The sequence below is a fragment of the Dermatophagoides farinae genome, chromosome 8 (assembly GCF_024713945.1).
Source record: "Dermatophagoides farinae isolate YC_2012a chromosome 8, ASM2471394v1, whole genome shotgun sequence".
NCBI lineage: Eukaryota > Metazoa > Arthropoda > Arachnida > Sarcoptiformes > Pyroglyphidae > Dermatophagoides > Dermatophagoides farinae.
Window position 1 is genome coordinate 4,308,656 of NC_134684.1, and position 17,333 is coordinate 4,325,988.

Here is a 17,333-nt window from a genome sequence, read left to right on the forward strand (position 1 = left end):
TACATCTTAAAATTGAACCAGATTTGATAGAAATATGTTTATTATGTGTAATATATTTCCGCGCATATTATTTTAACATGTGTCCATATTCAAATGACTTATGATTATGATGATGATGATGATGATAATAACCTCAAGGTGATAATAATCATTAGACTTTTGTACATTTTTAATCATCCTTTTTTGGTTATGTTTTATTAGGAATTTTCGATGCACAGTCACACTGTTGTTGTCATTACTTGATCACATGTAAATGATTTCCCGAGTATAATTGGCTTTTTTCAGTTTTGACATATTTCATTTGCTCGCAATCGATGATTATTTGTCTCTGATCACTGATCAATATATGCATACAAGGTATAACAAAATTTGTTTTTCATTCAATTTACTAAAATAGGATAATGTTTAAGCCGTCGGCATCGGTGATTTTCTTATGTGCAGTATATTCAACATTGATCAAGTAATGAGATTTCAATGTTGTGTTTTCTTTCCGGATAATCTGTTTTATATAATAATAAGGATAAGGATGATTCTAATGGTTATTATCACAAATTAAAGGTGTTATTTTTTCCCTACAATTTTCCGGATTTCAATGTCTTATTTCATTTAGAGTGGGAATTTTCCGATTTATTATCTGCTTCACCGAAATCGATTTGATTTTTTTCTGATTATGCAATGACTAGAATTTAGTTTGATGATTGTCAACGATCACAATTATGTACTCTGATGATAGTAGAGGAAACAAAAACATTTTCAAAAGGTGTGATTATCATCAACGACGACTCTGATGATCATCGATGATGACCATTCGGTGGACTACCAATCAATTTTCGTGGTCAAAAACAAAATTTTCAACTTGAAATATCTCATTGATCCATTCATTCATCTTTTCGGTGATAAATTTGTGAAAACTATTATTATTACTATTCCAATTCAGTATTAGATCGAATTTTCGGAATGATTGCAATGGAATTTCTATTGATTGTCAGCAGATTTTTCCATTTCTTTGTGGGTCATTCGTTCGTGTAATTAATGGTCTTTTTTTGTGTGCGTGCGTATAACATGTTTACCTGTGGTAAATCCTCGTCATCGTTTAGGTTTGTTCTACTTCATTAACAGTACCACAATGATGATGGTTCGTAGCTGTCATAATTTGTTTTGTTGACCATGGCCACGATTATAATGATGAATCTGGGATTTTTGTTGTTGGTAACGACGTGAATGGATTTATCATTCATTTATTGGCCTGGTTTTTTCTACGGGAATTTTTGTTATCACTAAACTATATACTGTATATCTATCATTAATTAATGGTTGGAAAATTTTCTCATTTTTTCTTCTTTATGATTTGGTGACAATGTGTTTATAATTTTCAAATATTTAGAAATGTCTATTGGTGACCTTGCCAATTATTTTAGGTATGTGAGGTATTTTTCTCTCCATTATTCATAGGTGGATGAATTACATAAATTCTTTTCATTGTCAAATTGGGAAAGATTTCTTTTTGTTTCTGTTTGTTTGTCATGTTGTAATTGATCACTTTTTAGCCAAGATTTTCGAAACTCACATTTAACATTTTTCTATCGAAGCACTGTCTGTCTGGTCATATTTGTTAATTCATCATCATCATATCATATAATCGTCGAAGAAAAACACATGCAAATGGAAATTTTTACAGAAAAATTTGAAAGGAAATACCACCCCGAAGCATATTGGCCGATTCTCGAAATGATAATAGATGATGGTCGTTAAGAGTTTTTGTTTCGATGGTCATCATCATTGAATATCGATGGCTGTTGTTGAACCAAGGCCAAAAATTGCAGAGTTAATTAAGAAAATAAGGATTACGTTTGTTCTTGTCATTTTGTTTGTCTTGTTTTTTTTTCCTATCATCACGAAAAACATCATTAGTCTAAACTGATGTTTTTTGCTGCGGTTCCAATCTTTCTATAGATTTAATTAGGAGCCATTGAATTGAATAGATTTTTTGTTTTTGGTTGCGGTTTTCGTGCCGAAAATTCGTGAATAAGTTGAGTTATTTTCTTTCAATGTTATGACAATTTGATGATGATAATATCATTCACTAATGATGAATGAATAATGATCATCTGGTTTTGATCTCTGATCATTTATGGGATAATTATCCTACCTAAATGGAACGAATTCGTGTCGATCGACATGAGATTTTTTTTATATATTCATAACACTGCGTTTAAAATGAATCGAAAAAAATTTAGTCATTAGATTTTTCTTTCGTTCATCGCTAATTCACTCATTCCATAGATATATGTGGATATCGCGTGTGTATATCATTATATCATTAGCTAATGACATAATGTTGTTTCATTCACATTCAATTGCAATCGATCGAATCTTCATCATCGAAAAAAAACATCATGAAAAACAAAGATCCACACCAATAGGCCAACACCTAATTATTATTTATCATACAAATCTACTTCCTTTCTTCAATCACGGGTCACCTTTTTGTTTGTTTAATCAAGATACTGCCTGGTTTTTGGCTTTTCATTCGTTACCTGAGTAATACTAAAACGAACAGAGAGGACAACCAATCCTTTGTTTAAACAACCAAACAACCAATCAATTTGACTCCAATGATATATAAGTGTGTGTGTGTTTGTTCGATAGAATTCAATCTTGAAATTGGTATAATCATCTCAATGATCCCATTGCTTTCTTGTTATGTTATCATCATCCATGAATTGAATTAAGATGATTATCATCAATTCTAATAAACAGAGAGAGAGAAAGAGATGAGGGGGTACATTCATTATATAACAATCATAACATATATTCAAATGGTCATAACAATCGATATGATAATGATATGTCCAATGGGGCAATAATTTTCTCTTCAATTTTTTTCCTATATGACAATAATAAGCAACCATATTGGCCATTACGATCAGACGGTCTTTTGTTTTTCTATTTTTTTATTTTGACATTTTGATTATGATGATGATGATGATGGTATTGAATGATTTTCTGAGATAAGATTGTTTGTGAATTTTTCAGATTCACGATGTTTATATAACTCGGTGCTCATAAATCCAAGTGTTCATCTTTTTGAGTTTTGAAAAAAAGATTATCAATTTTGCTTTTCCATAATTTATTGCGGAATTTTGCTGATTTTTTTTCTTGTTTTTGCTTTGATTATTATTTTTGGGGATTTTTGGCTGGATGAACATCCCTGCCATAAATTTTCTCGCGTTTTTTTTTCATGAAAACTGACCATGTGGAACTTTCAATTTGATTGAAGATGAGAATTTCAGAATTTTTTCTTTTCTTTACACCGTCATTGGAGATGATGATGATGTCCCAATGACCTGCAATCATCATCTTTGTGCACGCAAATCCTTCTCATTATACACGCACACACACACACAATGCACCAACAAAATGATGATTATTTATAATGATTATAAATGATGATGATGATGGTTGAATGGAGAGTGTATGTGAAGTGGTATGTGAATATGTGATATGTGAATCTGTGAATTGTTGTCGTTGATACGATTATTTGCTGTAATAACTGTACGCATATACATCAATCTTTATCATATTTTTTCTTGTTGTTTTGATCTGGATTGTTTTTGTTGGTTGGTGATTTACATTCAAAAATATGATCAGATAATAACTAGATCAATATATATGGTGATGATTGACATGTAGTACATCATTGTTTGTTTTTGTTTTGCATAAAAACAATAATGATGGGGTGATGGTGATGATGATGATGATCTTAATCAAAGCAATAATCCCCATTAATAATGATCAGATATTTGATTCAACAGAGAATGTGTGATCCCCATTGTTTTTTGACCAATTTTACTATAGACTGGATTGTGTTTATCAGAGTTTATTAGATTTGGGTGAATGAAAAAAAGTTGAATGAGTTTTGTTTTTGTTTTCATTAAACTAGGCTACTCACCTAAAACATTTACAATGAGTAAAGATTATATTTTATGTTTTCATCAGTAATTTTTTCTAGCGTGTATTATTCTCAGGATCGATCACATTTACAAATTTTTTAAAATTTGATTTCATTCAATTCAATCATTGATCATTGCAGACATTTTCTTATATACTTACTTTGCATTGTGTTGGCTTTTCTGATTTTTTTTTTAGTTTGAGAATACTTTGAAAACATTTTTTTTCTTTTGTTCACTTCCCGCTCTCTACACATAATCATTATCATCATGACGATAATCTACTAAAGGCGGTCGTTTTTTCTATTTTGTCACTTGGTTTATTGTTTTTTAAATTTTTTTAAAATTTTCCGAGATGACCGGTTGGGGTACAAGATTAATCGTTTGATGATGATGTGGATGTATGTGTAGAAAATTTCACAACCAAAGAGGTTGCTGTTTTCGTTGTTGCGGCTCTCATAATCGTCTTAGTCGTTCATCATCATTAAATAAACCATTCATCCATAATCATCATTTCTTTTCACGCCGTTTCACTAGTAAAAATGTCATTTGAATTATGATGATGATTTCCAACGACAACAGCGACAACAACAACAGCAACAAGTTCAAGGTCTTTCAAAAGGGGCGTCAAAGAAAAGGAAAAAAATCTTTAGATTTCATCTTGTTATCTAGATTCTTTTCTCTTTTCTCTTCCTTATCCACATTTTATTCTGTAGATTTATCTGAATGAATCCTTTGAAATAGATAAATCTTTAGAATCCGAATGGATGCTTAGTGGATGGAGTTTTAGTCCATTATATTATTTCTTATATGTGAAATACAATCACAATGCAAATCTTTATGTCATTAGTTATCCGTTATCCGATATCTAGCAATATCATATTTTCCAAGATTTTGTCGACTACACTTTGTTGTTCACATCATCATATATAGAGATGTAATGGAATAACCATTTTAAAGTGTGCTCTCTCTCCCTCTCTGCATGGTTTTCTATTCATTCTAAAGATTTTTTTAATATTGAAATCCGGTCTCAGACAACAATATGATGATGATGAACAATAACAAATTTTTCATTTGTTTTTGACACCATAAAATCAATCAATTTGGATTTCGTTTATACAATCACCAATAATAACAATCCATTGTATTTTAATAATTGTTAATTGTTAAAGATGATGATGATAGTTAAACTAGTCATAAGCAGCTTGTTACACTGCTGTAATTGTTTTGATCACTTTTTGTCCGCAATCAAAATGATTAAAATAGATTATTCTCATTATATGAGATGATAATTTAACTAGATGAAATATGATGATGATACATTTGTGAAACAGAAAAAAGGATTATCCTTCATGTGATGAAAGATTTTTTTCCATTTATTGTTGAGCAAAATGCGGACATGACATGTACATTTTTTAGTTCATAATTTGAATTTTCCATATATATCTCATTTGTATACAAAAAAAAACATCGATGGCGATATGCGAAAATGATGATTATTTTCTTTCCTTTTTTCGATAGTGTAAATTGTTCTATTGTTCTTCACACACACACACACACACACACACACACAGAATGCAGAAACAGGTGTTGATTGCCTACCTACCTGGATGTAAGATTTTTATTTGATTCAGCTTTGATCGTACTTTAAATTCATCATCATTATGTTATTGGTAACCTGTTTTTTCGTTGTTTTACATATCTTTTGATCTTTTGATCTTTCTTGAAACAAAACAAAAAATTCTAAAGCGAACGATATTTCGATATTGATCAACTGATGAAAGACATGAGATATGTAGACTTTGATTATAGTCATTGAATTGAGAAGTGACCGGCTGACTGACATTGGAATATTGATTTTTCGTCAAAAGCTTCCTGTTGAATTTATCATATTTAAAATGACGATCAATATATGATGTATGTATCTGGTTCGATCATTGGTGAATTTGGCTGCTTAAAAACATTTATTCATTATTCATTCATTCTTAAATAATAACCTATTGATTTGATTTGATGTGTGATATGTGTGTGTGTGTGTGTATGTTTGAAATGATGTTTCACCGTGTTTTTGTCGGTGATGTTGTCCAGTCATTTCATTCAACTTAACCTAATATTATTTTACCCCAAAAAACAGAAAAACAACAGCAACGATGATGTTTTTTTTTATTGATTGAACACTGTAAATAACAATAAGAAATCATTATTGTTAAAGAAATGACGATGATGATCAGCATCATCGATTTGCTCCAATTTTGATCAATCGATTTTTGTTGTAGAATCGAGCCACTTTTCTGTCGTTTTTTCTTATTTTTATTTTTTCCTTTTTTGTCTGAATAATTTTCTCCAATCATCCAATGATCACAACAGATTTGATGAATTTAAAATTGGATAATCTTGAGTTGTTCAAGGTCTTTTTCGCTTTTTTTTTGCATGAAGAAAAACCAAATTCAAGATCCTCACCATCATTATTATTATTGTCACATTAACCGACATTAACCATGAACTATTTTGGTAGAAGCGGTCATCAAACAGCCAGAAGAAAAACATTATCATGATGATAATGATGATTAGATGCATTTCTGATGTCGGTTGTGAATCTTTTCGTTTCTTTTTTTATTTCACCGGTCACACACACACGCAAGCACACACGAACATCGTTGAAAACCACAGCTGTAGCTTTAGATTTATTGTCATAATATATGTTTTTCCTTCCCCCTTTCGTTTCTAAACAACATTTTGGATGTAAACAAATCCTAGAAAAAAATAAAAAAACGATTTTTAATTCCCATTCATCCATTGTAATTGTTTCGTTTATGTATGTGAACATCATTGGGTTGTCTGACATAATTTTTCCTCCTTTCTTTCCATTATTTGTTCTAGATTCTGTAATCGTTTGCGTAATTGCATTTTTCTTTGATTATATTGAGGGTTATGTTGCAACGAAATGTTTGTTTAAAATGACAATTAAATCCATCCACATCCAATTAAGTTTATCATTGTGTGTTGCACTCATATTATTATATCAAGGTAGAATATGTAAAGGTTTTGAGCTGTTTCCAGAATATCATGTTTTTTTTCTATTTTCGATATGAATAAATGGCAAACACATACCCTACACATACCAATAAGCAATTATTGCTAAGACACAAGTCACATTGAACAGAGAAAATGTTCATTTTTCACCATGTTTTTTTCTGGTTGACTTGTGTTCATTTTTTTTTCTTTCTTTGACATAAATCTGTTCATTCATCCCACTGTCGTATGACAACAACGTTCATGTGCATGTTACATATGATTTATGATAAATTATGTTTAATCATCATTCAATTCAATGTCGGATCATGTTAGATAAATTAATTTTTTGTTATTTTTGCAGAAAAAATGCTGTATAAATATAAGCAGTCAACATTAAGAAGATAATGTTTTTGTCCCCATCTCTTGATTATACAATTCTTAATGTTGACCATTTTTCGAATGTGTCTGTGTATATTTTTTTTCTAACTTTGGGGCAAAGGGTTCAAAAAAATCATAACCATAATCGTTATAAGTATTGAAAGACAGTCATCATTGTTTGAATGTAATAACTTTACTTTATTTGACCAAAATGAATTTGATTTTAATCACGAAAATCATTTTTTTCTTGTTTTGGGTTATTATGCTTATAACACCTGTGATAAGTGTTTGCTATATAGTATATAGTAATTATAATTATAATAATTCCAACAATTTATCAACTTCATGTAATGAATAAGTTTTTCTCTCGGGAAGATTCTTTACATGAGATAGACGTCAGCATTTGATTTTTTTCACCTCTTTGATTATGATAGAGTTTTGTGGGTGAATAACGATGAATAAACGTTCATTCAGTTCATTCACATCCGTATTCGAAATTCGATCATCATTTTGATGATGGTCACGAATAAGAATTGGGGCAAGAATTATTAACTGCTTCTGCTGTTTGTTGATGTTTTCTATAAAATTTTGGTCATCTGGAAATCTTAGAAAATATGAGCTATTATTATAACGACAACAAACAACAACAACATCAAATTGGTTTTTCTCGAAATGATGCGGTGGTGTGATGTTGACACCTGTCTGTTTTTTGTTGGTTAGTCGATTGGTCTGTGGGTGATTTCTGTCTCATCATTTAATTTTCAATCGGTTGTTTTGATGATGATCAGAGAATAAGCAAAAGAAAAATTCAGACTTGAAGATTATTTTACTTTGAAAAAAGGCTTAATTTGGATATATGATTATCTTCGAGAATGATATTTGAAGTATTATATCAATCGCGGATTAGGTTTTTCTTGTCTATAATTTTAGTCATTTTTAAATTAATTTGTTTTTTATTTTATTTATTCACCAACAAAAAAGATGATTAGTTAATGATTGTCGGTTGTGTTTAGCCTTTAGCGTCTGATTTGATCATTGATTCCTGATTACATGATTACCGTTCTCTGTGATTATTTGATCTGAATTTATTTTGATTTCAACCGCAACAGTAATATCAATTATCTATCCATCGATCAGATTGAAAATCAATTGAAAAAAATTATTTTTTAATTTGCTCATTTAAATCTTCTTTTTAATTTAATTCAATTAAATCATCTATATCCTTAATTCAGTCTAATCTAATTGGTTTTTTATTGGTTTTTTGTTTGTAAATGTTTTGCATTTTTGTTTCATTTATCTCGTATTGTTCGTATGTCAGTTGCTGGTTATTATTATTATCATCATCATCATTATTTTTCCATTTGACATTTACCGTTTGTTGATTTCCTGCATATACAAAACACAATTTTAGTCTATGTATTTGAATAGGAAAAAATTGTCTCGTTTTTTTTATTTCTAGTAATTTTTTCATTATCATTATTATTCTCTCTATAATCTATTGTGGAGATAAGAATGGAAGAAAAGAGTGAATGAAGTGAAAAAAATTGACCATCACAACAGACATTTGCGATAGAGATAAAGACAATGAACCGTTAGATTAAATATCATCATCTGTGAATATGTGATACTCCATTCAACAGAAGATTGCAGTACCGTAAAGTACCACTAGTTTTGATTTGGTATTTCTCTCTTTTGAATAATGATCATTTTGTATCCTGTGTTCTTGTCATTTCTTTTGAACAAATTGAATGTCTGAGCCAGCGACAACAACATGGAGAATGTGTGCAGAATTAAAAGAGAAAACCCTATCAACATTACCGACCGCCTTTAATTTTTTTTTCTCTTTTTTTTACCATAGACTAAGTGCTTTTTTAACAGTTTTCGAAGAAAAGAGAATCATCAACATCATCATCGATTCCCGTAAATACTCGAAAATGAACCAGAGTCGACCTTACCAAATCGGATTCGATAAAAACCGTAATGTTATCCAACCATTACGGTTTAGTTTGTCTTTCGAAATCGATTGTGTGTTTGTGTGTTGAATGTTGAATATTCGCATGACCGATACTGTTTTTTTTTTATTTGTTTGTCACTTTTTGTTTGTCTTTGTCGTTCTCTGAATAACATTATTTCCGTAAAAGTTTTTTTTTGTTTCCCGTAAAATTTGTTTTTTTGCCAAATCAATCACCGAAAAAAAAGAATTTGCTTGATGCGTGATTCGTCTATAAGAAATTGATCGATTTTCTGATCGAGATCTAATTTTCAAGACGAAAATCGCTTTTTTCTTCGCTTTTTCTTGTAAAACAGTGATTGATTGAAGAAAATATTGAAATCTTAATTTTTTCCATTTTTGGTCGAAAAAATGATGATGCTACACAAAGAGCAACTTGTTGGAACAAGATCATCATTATCAGTATTATCAATATCAAAATCAATGATGATTTTCGTCATAATCAAATGTTCAATTCTTCTATTTGCTTCAATTTGCACCACTAGTCATGCACAACAAATTCAAGATCAAAGTAAGTTTTTATGTTCAATTTTTTGCTCACACAGATATATAAATAAATCAATTGATTAAGGTTGATTAGATTTAATTAACATTTGTAAATGATGATGGTTTTGAGATTTTGAGATTAACTAAGATTTCTAAGAAACACTTGAACACTTGTCATCTGCAGAGACATAGGTCATTGAATGTGATTATATGACCATCCCCCATGTTTTCAACAAACCATCAACACAAAAAAAAACTTTCAAGTCTTTTGAATGTGATAATATTGATGATGAATAGTTTTGTTCTTTTTTCTTGATCCATATTGTATTCAACATTTCAAACATTTTCTATTTCTATTCCTTTTTATATCAAATGATGATGATTTCAATCACTGTGATTATCAAATTGAAAATAATCAAATCCAGACTATAGAAAGAAAGTCGGTGTTGGCTTGTTTTTGAAGCACTGAAAGACAAGGATAAAAAATGTCCATTGTTTATGTATAAACATTCATCACTTAGGATTGATCTCATTTCATCGTTGTTGTTGTTGTTGTTGTTGTTGAAAAAGTAACCATTCATTCATTCATTCATTCATTCTCTTATTGATGATGGTGATTCTTACCAGTAATCAAAACGATTAGCCTGTCAATTTTTTACATACTCACCGTCGTGTCAATGTCTTCAAGCAATATTATCACAAACAAAATGTTCATTTTCTTTCAAATCCATTATCATTAACATTGATAGATATCATTTTGGAAAAAATGGTTACACCGGTTTCGTTTCGTTTCTTTTTTTTGACATTTGAATTGAATGATATGATGCGATTACATTATTATCATCATCATGATCATCATCTTAGTGTAGCACCTACATGGTACATTTACATAAAATTTCGTAATCAAATTAGCATCATTTTCTTTTGAATCGGTCAGATTTTTTTCGTTGTGGTTAGTAGTAGTTGGTAGTTTATAGTTTAAAAATGAATTTTTCTCAATGATCACATTGTCGATCGATTTTTGGCATTTTCGACGGTGTTAACCTGAATTTCTTTTTTTTCTTGTTTCCCAAACACTGTATCTAAATGAATTGAACATTGAATTATTATTATTGAAATAATTCAAGTGTTGATTATGTGAAAAAAACTACTCAAGATGGATGGTTATAGACATAATAATGAGTGAAGAAAAAATAATTCGAATCACTAATAAACGAACAGAAAAAAAGAAGTTCAAAGGTGGTAATATGGGCTTGATGTTGTTGAGAGAGAGAGAGAGAATAAGTGTTTATCAGCACATTTGATCTATCTATATAGAGAGCTAATTTGTTTCTCTTGAAACACTCAAAACGAGCAACACTTTGCCCATTTAGACACACAAACACACAATATCTCGATTATGAACATTTCAAATCACATTTTCTTACGAGGAAATTGCTGTTTTTTTTCTTAAAACAAAAAAATGGCACGGAAAAATTAATTTTTTGGTTCTTCCTTGTGCCATATCTATCTATCATGTGTGTGTGTGACTAAAAATTTGATCAAATATGAATCTTTTTTCACACAGGCGAAATTCTCTCATAACGTGATTGTGATTCAATTTTTGTTCTTGATCGACTAATTTATGATTCTTGGGTTTAATTCATTCTCATCATAAATTCTCTTTTTCGATATGATATTGTTAATTTTTTTTTCTGGAGTTGATTTGTTCGCACAATTTAATCACACATATAGTATATGATGATGATGATTTAATCGTTTTTTTTCGAAAAATTTTTTTGTACTAATTGAAAACAACCATTAGATTGGATTTTTTTTCACATCGATTGTGATAAAAATCATCATATTTCAAGCTTGTCGTTTTTATTATCGTCATCATCATCATCATCAGATCAATTATTTATCTATGTTGTTGTTTTATGACCTTTGACTATTTTTTTTTTTTAATAATCATAATAAACCACCACCACTTTTATCAAGAACAGCATGTGATGCCAAAAACTGATGATGATGATAAATTCTTTCGGGAAAAATGTTCAGCTTTAGTGAAAGACTTGAATTTTTTTTTGCTTCCCATATCTATTCATTTATCTTCCATATGGATGAAAATCTCTAAAACAAAGATCAGCTTTTTTGGTTTAATTTTTTGGTTCTCACAAACTGATGTTGGAAATGAATTTGATGGGTGCCACACATGTAATGTTTGTTTGTTTTTTTGAAAAATTTATTTTCTAAAAAATTTAAAATAAACATTCAAGACAACTGATTGAATAAATATTGCTGTCCAGTGCATTTGTCCTAGATTAACGATAATTGTTGTTATTGTTTTAGATTTTCCTTTTTGTTGACATTATTTTGAATTTTGAATTTTAAATTTCAAATTTTAAATCGTATATACCCTCTTTCTCTTTGTGTTTGAGTGTGTGTGTGTGTGTGTTTTCGAGTTATTTGTGTTTGGTGTGGCCTGTTGACTGATGGTATGTTCGTGTTTGTTCCGTTTAAATTCATGGTCGACCTGTTTATGAAACACAACACTTTTTTAATGTTCAAGTTTTTAATTACATCAAGAATAATGATCATTTTAGGAAGATGTCGGATTTTTAATCGATTCAAGTTGATTTTATTGTTTGTTGAATTTCGATAAATCGAATGAAATTAATGTGATCGATCGATCACTAAATGATATATTTATCGTTTGTTTGTTTGTTTGTTCATTTCAAATTGATTGCCATCACCATCATCATCACCATTAATCATTTATCACCTTTTCAGTGATGATGATTAATGTCAATAAAATTGATTGTTGATAATAGATTTTTTTCTTATTTTATCATTCAATAGTATGAATTTTGTGATGAAATGAGAAAGGCACGATCTAGCACATGAGCGAGCATTAGTTTCATATTTAATTTGTGCTAAATGTGTTTGTGTGTTTCTGCTTGACCACCAACGATTTATGCATAATATGGATGTATTTCATTTCTCAATGTTCATGATCGATGATCATTGATTGATAATAATCGTCGTTTATTGCATATCATTAGCAATTTTTTTTCTAATCAATAAACTTGTGATCTAATATAAAATTATGAATAAATCATCATCAGGTCGATTAGATCCGATTATTTAACCGATAGTAGAATTTAATTTATTTGCTATTTGCTACTAGATTTAATTTGATTATAATTACGACAATCAATTCTCCATCATCACGTTATTGATCATGATTGATGTTATTTATATTGACCGATAAGATAGAGTCTCGAGTCATTCTATTTAAGTTTATCAATTTATCAATAATAATTTTTTTTTGATTAGTCATTATGTGATTTGCACCTTTTTTCGTATTACTAGAAATAAATTATATATATATAGTCATGATACTAGTCATTGTTATAATTTTGTTCATTTTTTATTGTAATAATTTTTGGTCATCCGATTATTGGTACTTGTGAATTGTTTTCAAACAATATTTCGAAATGATTTACAATACTAAATACGAAAATAATAACCATCTTGATGATGATGATATATGGTATGTGGTATATATTTTTTCATAGATAACCTTGACCTTGAACTTGAAATTTTGACATAGTTTCCGAAAAATCCATACCTTAACAATTTTGTTCATTTCATGGCTTACATGGATAATGTTTGTTTTGTTTGTTTATAATATCCATTTCCAGATTATCATCATTATGATCATATCATATGGTTCACATTAATTTCAATTGTTGTCTTTGTTATCATCATTTTCATTATTATTTGAGGATCATTACATTCAAATTAAAATTAACTAGATCGTTGGGTTCTTTCATGTTCACATTTATCATCAGTGAAAATAATGATCGTTATGGTTGGATAATTTTGAAAACCTGCCCTTCAGCACATGGACTACCATCTGGCCCGAAATTTCTTTTTATTCTCATGTTTTGGTCATATTTTCATTCAGATCATGATGAGATTTCATTCATTAGATATTGTCATTATTATTGCCGTTATCGAGAGCCCTAGTATAGTATATTCTAAAGAATTTTTAATGATCCTGAACATGGCCATAGTAACATATTTGCATAGTAGATATTCTTCTCTTTAAACTGAATGGACATTTATTAATCTGGCCAATAGCGAATTTTTTCAATTACAGTGAGATAATCTTTTGCTGTTGTTTGTCTTGTCGTTTTCACATTCACGTTTTCTCTCTCTCTCTCTCTCTCTCTCTATTTACCCGGTTGTTGAGGTTATTTTGATTATGTTTTCTCATCATTATCATGATGACAATCATCCAAAATAAACAGGCAAGAAAATGTATTGTATTAATAATTAGATCAAGTTCTTTGAAGAGAGTAAAAAAATTTATTATTCATACATTCAACATTGCGAGAATTTTTTCTTTCATTTAATTATTGTTGATATTATCATATATAAGAGTTGTCACAATTCCGGATATATTGCTCACATTTCAATATGATTATACTTCATCATTGTCAATGCTTGCGCTTATCTTTTATGACCAACTTATTTTTGTTAAATTAAAGTTTGTTTTGTTTTTTTTATTATTATTGAAACCTTATGATTCTATTGTTTTTTTTTTCTCATTTCATATTACTGTCACACCTTATGGTTACATAATTATTGTGCAATAAAAAACTGTTCTGCTCAATAATGATTATTCATTTAATGTAGAACCAGATAGAACCAGAATGGTGATATCAAATATCGTTGTTGCTGATTCGTTGAGAATTTTTTCATCATATTATTTGGCTACCTGTTTTTTTTTGTTCGTTGGCTTGTTGCTCTTTCCCTTTATAGTAGGATATTGTGTATTTTATACAATATTTTATTTTGTTTGTCATCATCATTTTGTTACTGTTGTTGACTGTGATAAAAAAACGTAAGTTTTTTATCTTTCTGATTGGTAATAATAAGATGGTTGAACTTGTTACTTATGTGATGGTTACTTACCTTAGCAGCCAGGTTTGTTCACTGAAATGAATGAACGCATGACTGGTGCCAATTAGATTTTTTCCTTTTTTTCCATGAATATTAGTGTCGAAAAGACTTTATATCTTCCTGTGTGGACATGGAAGAGAAGGTATTAAATATGTGTTGTTTATGATGGTGTTTATTGTGTTATATACACTGAATTGATGAATATGATGAAAAAGACCAAAAATCTTTATATGCATCAATCAATGAGAGAGAGAGGTGAAATAAAATGAAACAGATGACATTTTCTCTCTCTCTCTCTCTCTTTTTACTTCTTAACAATGACATATGCCAGTCACTTTTTCTCCTTTTCTTTTTTGTTTAATTGGTTTCCGAAACATTTTTTTCTTTACAATCATCACCGCTCATCGTTCAATCATCATTTGTCAATGAATGATGAGTATGATTATCTCAATTCTGTCCCTTCTTTTCTTTTATCTTTTCGCTTGACAACCAATTTTTCAACAAAAAAACTGATTCCTTCCGGTTAAATCATAAATTTGTCACCTTGAATAGAATGAATTGATCAACGCCAAGGTTATGACACATTCATTGATGATAATGATGGCCCAAATACTGATTCATATATGACAAATGATGATGATGATGACCTTTTGAGAATTCTTTTATTTTTCCGGTATTTGTTGGTTGTTTGTTGTTCAAAATAATTGGTGGGAACTTTTCATATTTTTCTTTTCTCAATCATCATACTTATGTCGTTGACAAGTTTTCATTATTTCATGATTATTATATGGCTATGGTTATATTTTCCTAGCCCTTTTTTCATAGTTCATATTCGATCAAATCATTTCTTCTTCCGACTATTAATATATGATGAACATTTTGACACTTTTATCATTTGTTTTTTGTTGATTCATCTCATTTTATGGTTCAATGATTCGATTCAGAAATTTTTCGCCTTTTGATTTGAGTATTATAACGATTATCGGATAGAACAGGTAAAATCTAGATGCATTTTTTTTTGTTGACCTTGTTTTATGTGAAAAACAACAGATTCTTTTTTATAATCTTTCATTAGAGCAGTTTTATTGTAACCCTTGTTCTAGAAAAAAAAATAATCGAATACAATGATCATATCGTTGTGAATCGATTTGTACTCATCAATTGAATCAGGTTAATCCTTTCGGTTAAACCTTGTTTTTCCCAATGTTACCCATGATAAAATGATGATGATGATGATGTTGCTGTTGGTGGTGGTGTTGGTGTTTGGCATTCATTCATTGATGGTAATTTTTTTCCTTTACAATTTATTCGATTCATTCGGTAGACAGAAAAAAATTCATTTAGAAAATTCCATTAGATTGAGAATCGCCGTACACATTCGAAAGATGTTAATTAGACAATCATGTTTGGTAATTGACCACAATTTGATCCCTTGACTACCAGCTTATAAAGATCTAATCAATCTATTGAAATCGATTATTCGATTGTTAATCGATTTTATTATTATTATCCATGACTCACGATTCTATCACATGACATCATCATCATCATTATTATTATGATTATGATTATGCTAGTAGTCGATGTCTTTATTTTATTCAATCTTTTCTTTTTTTCTTTCTTTCTTTCTTTTTTTCTTTTCATATATAGATGATCTATTGTCAAACATCAATAGTAATAATAATCAAAACGATTTGGATTGTACAAATGGTGGTCTTATAACATTCGAATTGATCACCGGTTATGTACTGACATCACCTGCCGAAACTGTTACAATGATGCCAGGTATATTACAGTTAAGCGATTGTATTGATCGTTGCCAAAAAAATCAAACCTGTAAAGCATTAAATTTTGAGACTGGACTATGTGTACTACTCACGACCGCTGCTAATGATCAGACTACCGTATTGACACCATCACAATTCCCGGTATTCACTATTTTTGCCCAGAAAATCTGTCTGAATAGTATGTGTTTGGTGTGAAATTTTTTCTTTTTAAAAACCATTATCATCATTGCATTTTTCTTATCTTATTCGTCTTTTATCTATAGAAAATTATCAAAAATGTGCCAATAAAGGATGGTCATTTGAACGTGTATTAGGATTCGAATTGAAGGATAAAGATTTACGACAAATTCAAGTATCAAATCGTTTTGCATGTATGCAAGCTTGTCTATCCGAACGGGAATTTATTTGTCGTTCAGCAAATTATGATCCGGATACCGGTGATTGTACCCTTTCCGATATGGATCGCGGATCAATTAATCCGACACATGATCTTAAAATGCGTACTTATGGACCATCAAGTGGATCAACCGAATACATTGAAAACAATTGTATTGAAGGTATGTACTAACCGAGAAAGAGAAAAATGACAAAATTATCACTTGGACAATATCACAACTTCACATCATCATTCAATATAAGATGAAAATTTCATCATCATTATCATTTGAAAACAATTAGCCGAAAAAATTTAAAACCCGATAATTTTGCAACCAAGCGTAACGATTATTATTTTTTTGTGTAACAACTACTTTT

The 17,333-nt window shown here is 29.7% G+C and overlaps 1 protein-coding gene across 2 annotated transcripts in view; it reads left to right on the forward strand.

Annotated features, from left to right (window-relative positions):
* The window catches only part of LOC124495347 (uncharacterized), a 28,261-nt gene that overhangs the window by 6,538 nt on the left and 4,390 nt on the right, over positions 1–17,333 (forward strand). Inside the window, exons 1-3 of one of the 2 annotated variants that reach the window (XM_047058697.2) lie at positions 9,166–9,865; positions 16,444–16,758; positions 16,844–17,137. In XM_047058697.2, the coding sequence (XP_046914653.2) occupies positions 9,706–9,865; positions 16,444–16,758; positions 16,844–17,137 (769 nt within the window). In that variant the 5' untranslated portion in view covers positions 9,166–9,705. Of the gene's footprint in view, positions 1–9,165; positions 9,866–16,443; positions 16,759–16,843; positions 17,138–17,333 lie in introns of those variants that run through there. The other variant, XM_047058698.2, reaches the window with a different exon arrangement.